The 15873-nt window shown below is 32.7% G+C and overlaps 1 protein-coding gene across 1 annotated transcript in view; it reads left to right on the forward strand.

Moving 5' to 3' along the window:
- LOC113398559 (zwei Ig domain protein zig-8-like) overlaps positions 1-15873 on the forward strand; it is a 204656-nt gene that overhangs the window by 178568 nt on the left and 10215 nt on the right. The window contains exons 3-4 of the mRNA XM_026637349.2: positions 2388-2515; positions 12830-13014. Coding sequence (XP_026493134.1) covers positions 2458-2515; positions 12830-13014 — 243 coding nt within the window. The 5' untranslated portion in view covers positions 2388-2457. The remainder of the gene's footprint in view (positions 1-2387; positions 2516-12829; positions 13015-15873) is intronic.

Consider the following 15873-nt stretch of genomic DNA (forward strand, 5'->3'; position numbering starts at 1 on the left):
AATTAAAAAACAACCGTTTATATACAAAAATTTTGAGGTATTTTTATGCTGATTACTCTAGAGGATTTCCTTCATATGAAAAACCTATCCTGTAGAATCTGATCGTGCTTATCGCAAAAATCGTTCATTGGAACTAAACAAGCGTTAATTGTGCAATGGCTTAAGGGCCGCCTAGCGATATAAAAAGTCGTAGGTTCGATATTGACCCCTTGCGCTATTCTATACTAAATTTTATTTTTATTTTAACTATATGTCAAATTTTTTCTCCTTAAAAACAAAATGGTTCTGATTCGACTCTCAAGATTTGACCTAAACAAACTAAACTAACAAACATCGCAAGTTAAATAAAAGCTTTTAAAAAGTTTAAGTTTTATCCTTTTCTCTGCTTAACGAGTTAGACAGTTAGATAATAATAGTAACATTTTCGTAATGGCTAGTATAGTTATAGTCACGAGATGTCCGGGAGATCGGGGCGCCTTCCGTCGTTTTCGCCTGTGCGATTTATTTTTGTCTACCTGCATTACAATTCTACCGTACTTTATTTCTATTATAAAGCTGCGGTACGACACAAAGGAAGCGCGCGAACATTCGAGGCATGTAAAATTTATGAAATTAATTCAGTACAGAGTTCAACACTGTGAACAAAATAAATCCATAATCGCGTTCGTTAGTTGAAGTTTCTTAATTTTTAAACGTCAGTTGTTGTTTAGAGAACGTTTGGGTCATGAAGCTCGATCCGCTGGTTTGTTACCGAGTTTCACACCTATAATTGCGGTTCCAGGCGTTCGTGGACTTACGTACATACATACTCGACATTAAACACACACACACGCTCACGGATATCTACAAACACGCACTCATATGTACTCTGTAAATATAAATTTGATTGCCTTTTGTTATACTTGTTCTTTGTAAATTTTTAAACACAAACGAAATTGCGTAAGCCTGTATTTGGATTTATTGTTGAAAAACTACAATGTTTCATATTATAATATCGAAACGACGTTGAATTAATAAGACCCGAATATAATTTATAAATAGATAACAAACATTATTAAGACGGTGTATTATTTAATACTAGATTATATGACTATAGAGGATGAAAAATCACGGAGGTAATGTTGACTTTGAGGCGGGATAAATTGTATATAACTTTATATTTAACTAACATAACTTTGTATTTCAAATTATGGAAAAAAAATTACTGTGTTTCTTGTCGGTTCTTCTCGGTAGAATCTGCATTGCGAACCGGTGATAACTATTTTAATATACTACATACTTCTGTATGACGATTCCAAAATACTTGTTAATGCCTACACTTGAATGTTTATTTTGATTTTGGTTTTGTAGTTCAAAGCGCACTAATAGCATTTTAAGTGATGAGTTAGGACTAACTCATAAATACATCAACAGAGATCCAATAAAATATTATGGACCGTCAGTAAATCTATCATTGTCCAAATTGCCCATATATAATAGGTCATATAATCTACCGCCAAGCAGCAATACTTAGTATGCGATACTTATAATAAAACATAACATCTTAGTTATCAAGGGTGATATTGGCGATGGAATGGTTATCTTACAGCGCCAATGTCTATGGACAGTGATTCCCATTTGCTCGTCCGGCAATACAAGATATAAAAGAGGGTTACCCTCAAACCCGATAAAAAACCGGCAGAGAAATTCAAAAGGGTTATTTTGTTTGTATTTTTTTCTGAGGTTAAGATTTTTAGTGAGCAAACAGTACCTTTTTAATCAATTGATGTTCTGCGTTGTAATAAAGGTTGCGTAGGTGAAGTAAATACTTTTTGGCTTTATATTTTTTTGTGTATGCAGAATAAATTTATTTAAAAAGTTATCTTATAATATATTTTTCCCAGTAATCGTAGAGTGGTTATGTAACGGGATTGAATGAAATTTTCAAAGTGTTCTAAATTGAAATTTTGACGCATTGGCGTTGTAAGGAATGGTTGAAGTTTCTTACGGCGCCAATATGTACGATCGATTTGGCGGTACAACTTCCTGTATCATAAAATAATTATAATGAACTAAAGACATATATCGCGATAGGATGATTACCGTGTTGAATGAGTGTTAAATTTATCGTATACTTTACATTCATAAAATATATATTTCCATTTCGATTATATTATAATCGAGTTTATAAGTTACTCACAAATTAAAATACAAAATGTATACAAATGTAATATATTTATATTATGAACAAAATAAAAGAGGCCTTCATAAGCTCAGTCTCATTTTAAACTAATCTAAAACAGGAACCGCCTACATAACACAAAGCTGCTAGAATTACCGTAACATAGATATTATCATTGTAAATTTAACTTTAACGTCTTAATAACAGAGTTCATTTTTGTCCACAGATATGCTGGGGGTTTATAAGTGTGTAGCGAAGCGTTAAAGTGGGATTATGAACGGACACGTGATCTAGCTATGACGATGGTTTTTCTGTTCGGCGCGCTGGGTGTGCTAGCCCTTGTCAGCCGTACGGGTGAGTAAACAAACCCTTTACAGAGTACGTATTAACGCTTCCACATTTTTCTACCTTTTATAGAGCCCCCTGTATAAGAGCGTGAAATAAAACGAAGTGATCTATCACTATATAAATATAAAAAACGTGATGAAGTTTCAAGATAAAATACCTTTCAGATTTAATTTCAGCCGTCCAACCAGGTCTGTTAGTCAATATGTACAGCCTATAAATTTCCCACTGCTGGGATAAGGCCTCCTCTCCCTTTTGAGGAGAAGTTTAAGCATATTCGTATGTAGCAGAATTTCGTTGAAATTAGACACATACAGGTTTCCTTACGATGTTTCCCTTCACCGCCGAGCACGAGATTAATTATAAACACAAATTACGCACATGGAAATTCGCTGGTGCTTGCCTGGGATGTATGCGTTCGAAGCACTTGTACATCTCGTCTCATTTCTGTCTGTTAGTCATTGTGATAAAAAAAAAATTAGTGATAAAAAAGTGTGATTATGTATATACATATATATTAGTTACGGTCTTACCTTCTCTGTTCTTCATTTCGAACACTTTAGAAATTACTTTTAACTCTGTAGAAATTGCTTTATTCGTTAAGTGAAGTAAAGTATTGCCCATTCAATTATTAATTACAGAAATCAGTCTAAAGATATCAAATGAAGTATAAAACAAAATATGTAGTATTTAAAGTAGTATAAGTATTTTTTTTCAAATTTAAATGCTCGCCTTTATGGTTAAGCATTTGCACGAAAATAAAACAATTCACAAACGGTAAAAAGTCGCGCAAATAGTACTAGCAACAATTTTAGTTTCTATTGCGTATCAATAAGAATTTTACGAAAGTGTTCACACGTTTTTAGAGTTTAACTCGTTTATCGAATTTTATTAGACTACTCCTGAACAGTTGGAAATCCCCAATACAAAGTTGAACGTAACTGAGAAACAGCTGAATTAATTCATAAAACATGTTAAAGTACGACATCCATTTACTACCATAAACACGGCACCGTTGTTAGAATATCGTCGCAACACTGGAGATCAAATCTTCCTTTACAAAATTTTGCATAATGAAATAGTTTCTTAGTAAAATTTATCTTAAACTATTTGTCGCCTGCGGTTTCATTCGCGTTTAAGGTTTGGTCGTCAGGTGATAGACATAAAAAAGATGCCTATGTCCTTCCTTGGAGATCTAAATGTCATTGAATTCAGTTAAGTCGTTTGGCCATAAAGATAAACAGACAGAAAGAGTTAGTTTCACATTTATAATATTAGTATGGATGTCACTCCTGGACGGTTGACGTTTTTATAACATAGTAAATTCATCGACATAGATCTGTTGAACCTTAATCTATTCAAATTTAGATAAATGATTTCAGCCAAATGTGTTTAATTTTAAATTTATTTATTAGCTTGTTAATATGTTTAGTAAATATCTGTTTATTTCGTGTGATTTTAGTGTTTAATAATTTTTGCTGTTTAAATTATTTTAACAAATTTGATTAACAAATTATTGAACAATTTATTGTTTATATTTCATGTATAATTAGTTTTTAAGTTTTAATTAACTCTTTGCTACCATTAGAAACTAATTGATTTACAATAAAAATAAAGACAATTACATTAAACAAGTACTGTTGAACAACACTGAAAATGTTGATGAACTAATCTGAATCTACAAAGGATTTTATTTAAGTAAACGAGACTAAATATAACCGAGTTTTAAAGCGACTCAATGAAACGAATCTTCGCCTAAAATGATAGCTTTAAAACTCTAAAGCGGCTTTAAAGCTGCTGGATTACAAATGCGACCACTTTAATCAAGTTGAGATACCATTAACTAATCAGTTTAATAAGTATTTATTTAAAAAATATACTAAGATACAAGACTAAAACGAAATTGTATTTCAAGCGGAAATTACGAGACAGGATAAGGATTTTGAAAATTTAAAGAAATAACAATGAAGGCTGGGAACGAAATTGGACTACTGGCTTTTGTGAGATATAAATTAGAATGTTTTCATTTGAAGTGAATTTTCGAATAGTAGGGGTTTTGTGGATTTCAGGATTAGGATAACTTCGTACGTGGCTTAGATTTTTTAATACATTTTATATATAACCTTTTTATTTGGCTGAGATACGACTGAGTTGTATATGTCCTTGACAAAAACTAACTAAAAAAAAACGCAATTAATAGCCAAATATATTCTTTTATATTATTATTTTTCACAAGGTTACAGTGATATTTCCGAAATCTCAGTTTTTTTTTTTTAAATTAAACTGGGCCAATGATCATGCCTCCTAATAATAAGTGGTAACCACTAGACATAGTGGAAGAAATTAAACATATTATATTTTAAATTAACATGGTTATTTTTATTACTACAAGTATTTAATACGGGATATTTACCATGTTTTTTTATTTTTATTTGGTGTCAAGTGCACGTAAAACGAATAAAACAAGGGACTAGTAGGGGTAAAAACAATGGTAGTGGTGACCAGTGTTTACGCAGCAAACGTCCGAGAAAGGAGGTAGTCCGATATGGACACTTCTAATGCCGTCAACATCTACTCGCAAACGTCAGTCTCGTGAACAAGACATTCGTAGATAATGTCGAAATATCGAGCTCCACCAAATAAAAATAAAAATAAAAAACATGGTAAATATCCCGTATTAAATACTTGTAGTGTTAGACATGTCCACGGTAAGAAATATTAAGGTTGGTGGCGCAATATTTCTTAAAGTATCACGAAATAAAAAATAAAAAAATCAATGCCATAGGTAAATGCCATTTGACTTCTTGCTATAAAAAATAAATATAACAGTTAATACTTCGATATTCAAATATCAGTTCATCCAATACAATTAAGATTCGACATAAATGAAAATATTTTATCGAATAAAAATGTTTGAAACGAAAAAATCATTTAAAACAATATTTTTAGAGTCGTATTTTTACGAGGTTGTACTAATTCATATTGTCGCAGTTCACTCGTGAATTTTAATATAATCAAAGTGTACGGAAATTTAGTATGCTGTCTGTGTAACATGGATAAAATGTTTTTGGATTTAACTACGCTAACACGGTATTCTCACAAGACTCATTATTGATATGACATAGTATGTTAATTGATGATTTCTTTGTGATTACAACTACATACTTAAGAACAGTTTGTATGTTAATTAATAATTATTATGATATTCTTGAGAGCCGAGATGGCCCAGTAGTTGGAACGGTTAAGATACCGATGATTTCGGGTTCAAACCCAGGCAGGCACCACTGAATTTTCATGTGCTTAATTTGTTTTTATAATTCATCTCGTGCTCGGAAGTGAAGGATAACATCGTGAGGAAACCTGGATGTGTCTAATTTCAACAAAATTCTGCCAAATGTGTATTCCACCAACCCGCATTGGAGCAGCATGGTGTAATATGCTCCAAACCTTCTCAAAGGGAGAGGAGGCCTTAACCCAGCAGTGGGAAATTTACCGGCTGCTAATGTAATGTAATGTAAAAATTATATTCTTTACAAGATTACATATAAAAAAGCTCGATGTGAGTATTCTGGCCAAGCACCGTTTGAAAATTATAACTATACGTTTTCTTTGTTCAGTGTCTAATTATATTCTTAAGCGTATCGCAAGTAAATATTCCGGTCCAGATGTACTTCGAAACAAATTCTCCATTATACAACTACGAGTCTGGCGCGATTACAACTTAAGTCCGACTAAGCTAGGATCTATTACAACTGTTAAAGTAAACCTCCATGCGATATAGCTGTACATCGCGCGATATGCAGCTATATAATCTGTACAGGCTTTTAATAATAGCCTGTAGATAACCCACTGCAGCTTTTGACTTGAAAAGATTGGAGCATATTCCACAACGATATTACACATGACATTAGACAGCAAATATTTGATTTTCTCGTAATAATATTAAATGAACCTGATTAATAATTGTAATTAGATAAATTCGGACCAATTAAATATTAAAATGGCTAAGCCTTAATAATAAATAAACATAATAAATATTGGACAACATCAAACACATTACTCTGATCCCAATGTAAGTAGCTAAAGCACTTGTGTTTTGAAAAATCAGACGTAACGATGGTACCACAAACACCCAGACCCAAGACAATATAGAAAACTACATCCTTTACTACATCGGGAATCGAACCCGGCACCTCGGAGTGGCGTCCCTTGAAAACCGGTGTACATACTACTCGACCACGGAGGTTGAGGTAATTATTTAATATGCCTAAAAATTGTTTAGCACAAAGATCTTTTTAATAATAAATATATTCGGTAATAAACAATCGGTTATACTCAATCAATTATTATCAAATGTAATTTGAGAACCAACAGCGCTTGCGATAAGGTACACGTTATACGAATTGGCGAGAGGATATCAATTCTTACAGGCAAAGGTGACCACTTACCATCTGATCGTCCATCCGCTTAACTATTGAATACATAGAAAACAATACAAAAAATATAAATTTAATAGTGCACTTTGAATTTCATTCGAGAAAATGAGAACTATTGAGTTTCATTCTTATTTAAATCTACATTCTAAATGTATGTTACCTTTGTCATTACAATGGTGGTAAAATTTTGCGTAATCCCATCTGGGTAGGTACCATCCACTCAACAGATGTTCTACTATACTATTATTCCAAAAAGCAGTACTCAGTGTTGTTGTGTTCCGGTTTGAATGTTGAGTTAGCCAGTGTAACTACAGGCAATAGGGCAGGTGGCGAATCGTCAGTGTAAGGAATGATTAAAATCTCTTACGGTGCCAGTGTCTATAGCCTTTAGTGACCACTTACTATCAGGTGTTCCATTCACGCAAGTCCGTCCACTTAAGAATGTTATTAAAAAATGACGTCATGGATAACAGCGTTATGTAGCGTATGTTCACATAAAAAAGGAAAGATTTCGAGCACACCCAAGAAGCAGATGATAGATTTTGAAATATAAATGAAGTAGAAATATACGATAATATTCATTGTTCACTATTATTGAAATATAATTTACAATTATAACAAGTTCCATATTATACAACAGAATTAAACCAAAATTGCGTTTATTTTTCATCTCGTGCTCGGCGGTGAAGGAGACCATCTTGTCATCATTCGTCATCCTCCTGCCCTTATCCCAATTTTACTTGGGGTCGGCGCAGCATGTCTTCTTCTTCCATACTTCTCTGTCGGACGTCATCTCACTAGTAACATTCTTTCTAACCATATCGTCTTTCACGCAATCCATCCATCGTTTCTTGGGTCTTCCCCTACCTCTATATCCATCCACATCCATTTTCAAAACCTTTCTCACAACATGGTCCTCATTCCTCCGCATAACATGCCCATACCAAGACAGCCGGTTTCCAGATAGCTTCTCGAAGGAGACCATCTTGTGTAAACCTTTTTTTCTCTCGCTGGGAAACGTTGCGTATTTCCCCTACATGAAGTTGGGGGTATGTAGGACTCGACGGAACTTTTAACGCCTAACACGCCATAGTATATCGGTATATGTAACTACTAAAAAGTCAGCAGTTCCCTCCTCCCCCCCATCGGCGGGCGTCACGGGATTGTTTTCGCATTCTACCGTGACGTTCATGATGAAACCTTCATGAGTAGTTTTTCGGTGAAATTCTCAAAATTGTAAACAGACCCGAATTGGAGAATCTTCTCCGAATTCGCTCCAAAGATTCTCCTTAAAAGGAAGCCTTAGCCCAGCAATGGGACATTCACAGACTGATACTTTACTTGAACCAAAAGAAAGGGTATCTTAGTAAGTAATCTTGCGATATCTCCTGCAGTATTCAAAGGACTCACGCCCTTAATATCTACATTCGTAGCTATATTTTAAGATCTATTGCCCCATGAATCAGCTGGCACAATAGCCGTCCTTGCACTGAATGGTCCCGTAATGTTGTGCCTGGACCAAAGTCACTTACTAAAATAGTGTTTTCATCATGTTCAATATTATAGCAATGATTACCGAGTTTATTATGTTGTTGGAAAAGTATTAGGAATTCATGAAAATAGTTTACATTGTTAAGTTTATGAAGATTTTAATATACTAATCATGACTACGTAGAAAGGTAGCAAGAATTCCGGCGCTATGAAACGATAAATCGTTAAAGAGCAATTTTGTGTAGAATAAACAAACATGTTGTTATTTTTTTTTTATTTTGGCTTTTATTTGTGCCGAGAGGGCACAGATTAAAAGACACATGCGACGGAAAATACACATTGGAAATTGAACAGTACGGTCGAGATTACAGAAAGTTGATTATAAATAAATACAAAATCTTGAAACAAAATACTCGATTACCTCGTAACAAGTGAAATTAATGTCATCAATAATAATAATCAGATACAATCGGAATAATTAAATATTGAAATGACAAAGTCTAATCATAATATTAAAATATATTTAAAAGTTGTGTTGGATAAAAATCATCTTATTAATGAAAATATTCGATGACATATGATCGATTATACTGGATTATCATCGAATGAATCTGAGAACATATTGGAGCTCGAGCTTATCCATGTTAAGCGTACAGCTTCGCTCATTAACACAGACGTCAATGGATATCCCACTGAGTAACACAAAGTGTCAGTAAGTGACGCTAAGATATCCAATAATGTTCCTACAAACGGTAACAATTATAAAGCTATAAAGGATGAAATCAACGTCATAACCAGATGTACGAAATAGAATGTAAATTATTTTCTACCTTGAAATCTTTTGAAATAATTATAATTTTAAATTGAAAATATCGTTACTTGATAACATTCTTTTTTTTATGAAGTAGGCAAGTGCACGGCTATATGCCAGCCAATGGTAAATAGACTGCCCATTGGTTTTAGAATAATGAATATTAACCATTACTCCAAACACCAATACGCCACCAACCTTGGGAACTAAGATGTTTATAAATATTGTAAATAATAAATATTTTTTTATAAATATTGGACAACATCACATACATTACTCTGATCCCAATGTAAGTAGCTAAAGCACTTGTGTTATGGAAAAGCAGAAGTAACGACGGTACCACATACACTCAGACCCAAGACAACATACAAAACTAATGAACTTTTTCTATATCGACTCGTCCGGGAATCGAACCCGGGGCCTCGGAGTGGCGTACCCATGAAAACCGGTGTACACACTACTCGACCACGGAGGTCGTCAAACCCCGGAGGTGTATATCCCTTGTGCCTGTAGTTATGTAGTTATCCTAGCTGACTCATCCTTCAAACCGAATACACAAAAATACTAAGTATTGCTGTTTTGGTGGTAGAATTTCTGATAAGTTGGTGAAGCTTTCAAAAAGCTCTACCACCAAGTGAAAAAACTAAAAAGTGTATGTACTGTACAATGAAGCAGAGTATTTTGTTTTTTGACTATACGCGTTAATCTCTGAAACTGCTAATCGGATTTGAAAAATCCTTTTTACATTTTGAGGAAGGTTATAGACTTTTTAACACGGGTCGGAGTAGTGCCGTTTTAAGCGGATGAAAACGCGCGGAGCAACTAGTATTAATTATGCATAGAATATGAAACTCATACTGTTTCTGTAATAATTGTAAAAATAAATACTGTATAGTCGCTGTTGGCACTTAGAACACTGAAATCTTGGAAAACCCACAAATCGTATAATTGTCGAATTTGTATAAAATGTGCATGAATGGATCCAATATTATATATATATGACGACCTCCGTGGTCGAGTAGTGTGTACACCGGTTTTCATAGTTCCGCCACTCCGAGGCCCCGGGTTCGATTCCCGGCCGAGTCGATGTAGGAAAAGTTCATTAGTTTTCTATGTTGTCTTGGGTTTGGGTGTTTGTGGTACCGTCGATACTTCTGATTTTCCATAACACAAGTGGTTTAGCTTCAATTAAATGATTACTGTGTTTATAAATCATGTCTGCGTATATAAGATCAATACAAAACAAAACCTTTTCGGTTTTTGAATCTTTGGTGATATCAATTTAAAAAAACGAAAATAATACTAGAATATTTTTTTTATTGTTTTCGAAATATTCAAATTCTACCGCCAAACAGCGTTATTTAGTATTGCTGTGTTCCGCTTTGAGCCGCACGAGGGACGATATAAGGGATCGTTAATATTTCTCACAGTGGCAATGTCTATATTGGTCACCACATACGATCGCATGACTCATTTGCCCCTAGATGGGCCTACTAATATCACAAAAATATATATATATATATATTTCTCTCAATTTATAATAATAAATAATAATACATTTTTACTCATTAAAAAAAAGGGATTGAACAGAGCAGTTTAATTTTATAATTGGTTTGTAAAAATTAATCTTATTTAAATCAATTGGGTGTAGTACTGAAATCCTCGCTAGGTTATAAAATTGTCTGTAATAAGGAGTATAAGTAATTTGTTAGGTATACGGTAAATTTCCAACAATGGCCAAAAATATTATTAAAATCCTTCTAACAATTGTTTATTCTGAGTTTTACCATTTATAAAACTTACCACAAATAAGTGAGATTCTTTCTTCTATATTAGACGATGTCGTTTAAGTAGCAATGCACGGAATGCTGATATTAAAGTGGTTCACTACATTTAGTCGAAATAAATTGTGATTACGGAAAAAATTCTCAGAGTTACGGAAAACCTTCAACATTTATAACTTCCTGAGAGAATTGTCTAACTACAAACATTCGTATGTTTTTAACGAAATATGTTGGTATTAGTTAAACAATGTTGTATTGTCTTTCGAGTGTCGAATCAATGATTACAAAAAGAGGATCATTGTTCGACTTAAGACCCGGTACCGATCAATCTCCTTCGTGTCTGCTCTATCACAAATGACATTGGCGAAATAATCTATGTCCTGTTGACACAACTAAAAGCCAAAAAACTGAAGACCCGTTAACAACATCTACAAACAAAATCGTTGACGATTCATGAACTACTTAAGGTTCTCAATTCAAACAATTTTATTAAGTGTTTTGTTTAGAAGAACGGTCCACACACATTTTTTTGATGCTTTTTATGACTGTAAATTTATCGAAAACAAATATTGAATATCTAAGGAAGTAATTCAAACTATTATGAATGTAAAGTGTTCATAGTTTGTACTTTATCACGAAAAAATCTGCTAATTGACCAATGTGGTAAAATTCATCAGCTAGAGAATATTTATCAGGATTAGGTTAGGTTAGTAGTTATTAGGATTGCTGTATTATCTCGTAAAAATGGCGAAAGAAGCACAAGATTTAAATTCAGTTGAGTACATATGTAAAGATTTTATACAGCTTCAATAAACTCTCGAATGAATTAGATTTTTGTACAAGTTCACTATCTGATATAAATTGTAATAGCCCATTAATCTCGCGAGCTGGAAAAACTTTATCTGTGAAAAGGAGATTGAAGTTTCTAGAACGGATTGGATGTGTCGCAGAAGTTCTTCTTGCTAAGGCATTTTTTATCTTAACGTAGTTCATCTCTAATTTCAAATTTTATATATGTAGGCTTAATATTGGAAATTTGGATGAATGGTAAATAAAAATAAAATTAATTTTATTATCTCACAAACAAAAACTACCAAGATTCTTATTAAAGTCCTGAATGTTTTTTAGCGTTAGATTATACCTGGTCATATGTGGGCAGGGATTATGCCTACACTGATGTCTCTGTGTAGAGCTTAATAATCAACATATTTGATATTCATATATAAATAGTTCTTTCGTATAAGCAAGGTTCAATTTAATTTAATATACCCGGGACTAAACTAACATAATCCTGATAAATATTCTCTAGCTGATGAATTTTACTACATTGGTCAATTATCAGATTTTTTCGTGATAAAGTACAAACTATGAACACTTTACATTCATAATAGTTTGAATTACTTCCTTAGATATTCAATATTTGTTTTCGATAAATTTACAGTCATAAAAAACATCAAAAAATGAATCTTAATGATACTTAAAGGGGTTTCCCGGACAAGCTTCTGAGTTTTTGTTTGCTTCTCGGCATTGAAGGAAAATGTCAATAGGAAACCTACATGATCAGATGAAATTCTTTCATACGTGCATCCAGGAACTCACATTGGAGGAGAAGGGTGGAATAGGCGTCCGATCTTTTCCGCGAAAGAAATGTTACTGTCCAGTTAGACACTCATTTTAATATGAAAATAGTTTGAAATTTCAGAGTCATATTTTAGGAAATATGTATATCAATTCAAAACCTAAATAAAAAAAAAATAATTTAAATGTATTCATGTTATTAATCTTCTATTCTCTTTACTAGGTTGCACAGACAATACAAATGGACTTAACTCAGATGGTGTCCAAGAGTTGGAGTACACAGATGTCGACCTTGGACTTACGCAAAGAGGACCACACTTCGATGTAGCGTATTCAAGGAACGTCACAGCTCTCGTCGGAAAGACAGCACAGTTGAACTGCAGAGTCCATGATCTTGGTAACAGAACGGTTAGTGCATTTTCCTAATATGTATGATCTTATCATCATGATATAGATACCTATATCATGATGATATTCAGCTATGTCTAACGGTACAGCGGTAATATTACGTAGTAAAAATACGTACAGCTTTGTCATAATATTTTTATACTTAAGCTACCCGTCCTGGCTTCACTTGGGTACAATATGCAACACTTAGCTAGAAAACTAATCTCATTAAAACTTATATTTTACATATTTTTCGTTTTTAGTAAGCACGTAAAACTGATTCTAATAACACTTGGCTTGATAAATATTAAGCAGGATGATATATTTTAATTGATTTTTTCTTATTCTAAGCAATAACGAAAAAAAAATTAATATTGTCTAAGTGCCAAAATCTGATGATTTTTATAGAATTTTGTTTTAATACTTCAAGACTCCCAGTTTATATTTTTTCGTTTAATAGTGGTATTTAAACTATTTTTAAAATTCAATTATAAGTTAGTTTGTTTTGTGTAATGCTTTGCAACAGTATTAATATCTGCCAGAATTATTAACAATTTAACAGTTTATTTAATCGGTAATGTACACGTCACGACACGTCTCTATTTATATATGTATATTAAATTCCAAAAACCATAATATTGAGAATTTACAAAATGATAACTATTACTTCTATTGTAAGAAGTTCGAAATCGCTATTCTTGATAAAAGCTTTAAGGTTAAATCGAATAAGAACTAGTAACTGTTATCTGTTAAACCTAGTCTCTCCATAAAATAACCAAATTACAAAGACGCAGTGAATATAAAATACAAATATATAGCAACACACCCAAATACTTAGTAATTGACATCCTTCAGCAACCTATTGAATTCATTTCGACCTTTGAATAAAACATTTCTGTTTCAATTAAAGAGCTCTTATACATTCCGGAGATGGTCTTTGTAAACAGTTGAATTACGAATAAATATCCTTTCAGAATGTTTTAACAAGCAAAAACCTTCAAAATATAGCAGTTCTTTTGTCGTTACGTTGATGTTACAATGGTCTTTGTTGGTTTTTTATAATATTACATTCATCGTCTATGAAATCCCATCCTTTTTAATTTCAAAATAAATAGCTAACTAAAAGAGATTACTAGATCATTTAAAAATAATTACAATAAAATAAATATTATATATTTATTAATGATAGAATAATAATAATTGTAATATATTTCTTTTTTACCACTGCCTTTACTGATAAATTTAAACGTACGCAATTTAAATTTGTAGTCGTGTGATTCTATTTCGAACGACCCGTTTAGCCGAACCATTTAGCGAGCAAAATGTACGTAGATTGTGAAGTCACCCTGTGCACGCGCATCATATAACTTAAATTAGTGTAAGTGGTTGGAATACCCCTTGATTATAATTTTAATCAAACCAGTCAAGACATTAAGGATTATTATTATATTTATTTGAATAATTGACTTTAGTACCTCATTGATCTAGTGGCTAGATAATAAGGCCTCAGATGGTGAGATCTTAGGGTCAACCAATCAATGATAAAAGTTTTTGACTTGCCTAATTCGGCGTCCCGGCGGATTACTATTCACCAGTGGTTGCGCTCAAATTTGCGCAGTATAATTAATGTTACCTGCGTTGGCTAGTCTCTTTGAGACAACATTTGTTAAGATTTTGCATTTCTCATGTCTATCGACTGAACGTATCTTGATATACGTATCCACTAAAACTTTCAAGTGAACCGATACTTTGAAGTTTAGGTTATAATATACGAGTGTAATTATAAAAGACGTTAAAAATGAGTCAATTGCTTGGTTACGCTTATCGTTTTAAAATAATACCTTTATAAGTATATGTTTATATTTAAATATCTGTTAAACTAGCTACCCGTCCTCACTTCGCACGGACGTTATAAGATTTATATTTATAAAAAACAAATCCCAAGGACCCACTCAAATATCGGTTCTAATTGGGTCAGCCGAGTACAGAGGGGTAATATATGTATGTATATTAAGATAGACAGAACAGAAGCTACTGGCTTCATAGATCACTATGTTTGTTTGATAGTTGAACTACTTGATTATAATTTACAAATTGCAATGCCATTATTTGCTCTAAGAGCATTATACAGTTGAAAAAAGAAACTTTACTAAGCGAACTGAAATTTCCGTTAAAATTTTACACTTAATTACAAAAAAAAAATAGATACCGTTGCCCACACCACTCCTAGCTTTAGAAAATTTTGTTATACATATAAAACCTTTCAATAAATTTAATTTGAGTTATTTTTCTTTGTACAACTTCAATATAACAAAAGATGCACTAAGCAACTTCTGTTTATTGAAGTTGTAATATTTTTTTTTCTTTAAATGTCAATATTTCGTTCTTCAATACCAAAAAGTGACATTGAGTTAGATAATGAAAAAAATAGCAATACAGTTAAGTTTTTTTAAGTAACAGTCCATAATGTACCAAAATAATCTCATCTTAAGAAAAGGCGACTGAAAGGTTATTGCAGAACCAATCACGCTCCCGAACTTGTCGTGCATATTACGGAATATTATGAGAGAGGCAGGTTTCCTCGCGATTTTCTTCACGGTTGAATTAAACACATAACAACTTTACGAGTCATCACACGTGCTAAATTATTTTGGGTCGGTAATTTTTGTCGCAATCTCATTGAAAATATTCTTAAATGGGGCTTGAGCAAAAAGTTTTAGCACAGATTCATTTTAAAGAAGCATTTTCAATTTTATAGTCCATATTTCCTGAGAGGCATCAGCCCATTAAGAAGACGTTACGTTTATTATATCTATTAAATCGGGATATTATGAAGCGCGATTCTCGTTGCCCTTATTAATATTTTTTAACATTACATTA

This window comes from Vanessa tameamea, chromosome 18 (assembly GCF_037043105.1).
Source record: "Vanessa tameamea isolate UH-Manoa-2023 chromosome 18, ilVanTame1 primary haplotype, whole genome shotgun sequence".
NCBI classification, from domain to species: Eukaryota; Metazoa; Arthropoda; class Insecta; order Lepidoptera; family Nymphalidae; genus Vanessa; species Vanessa tameamea.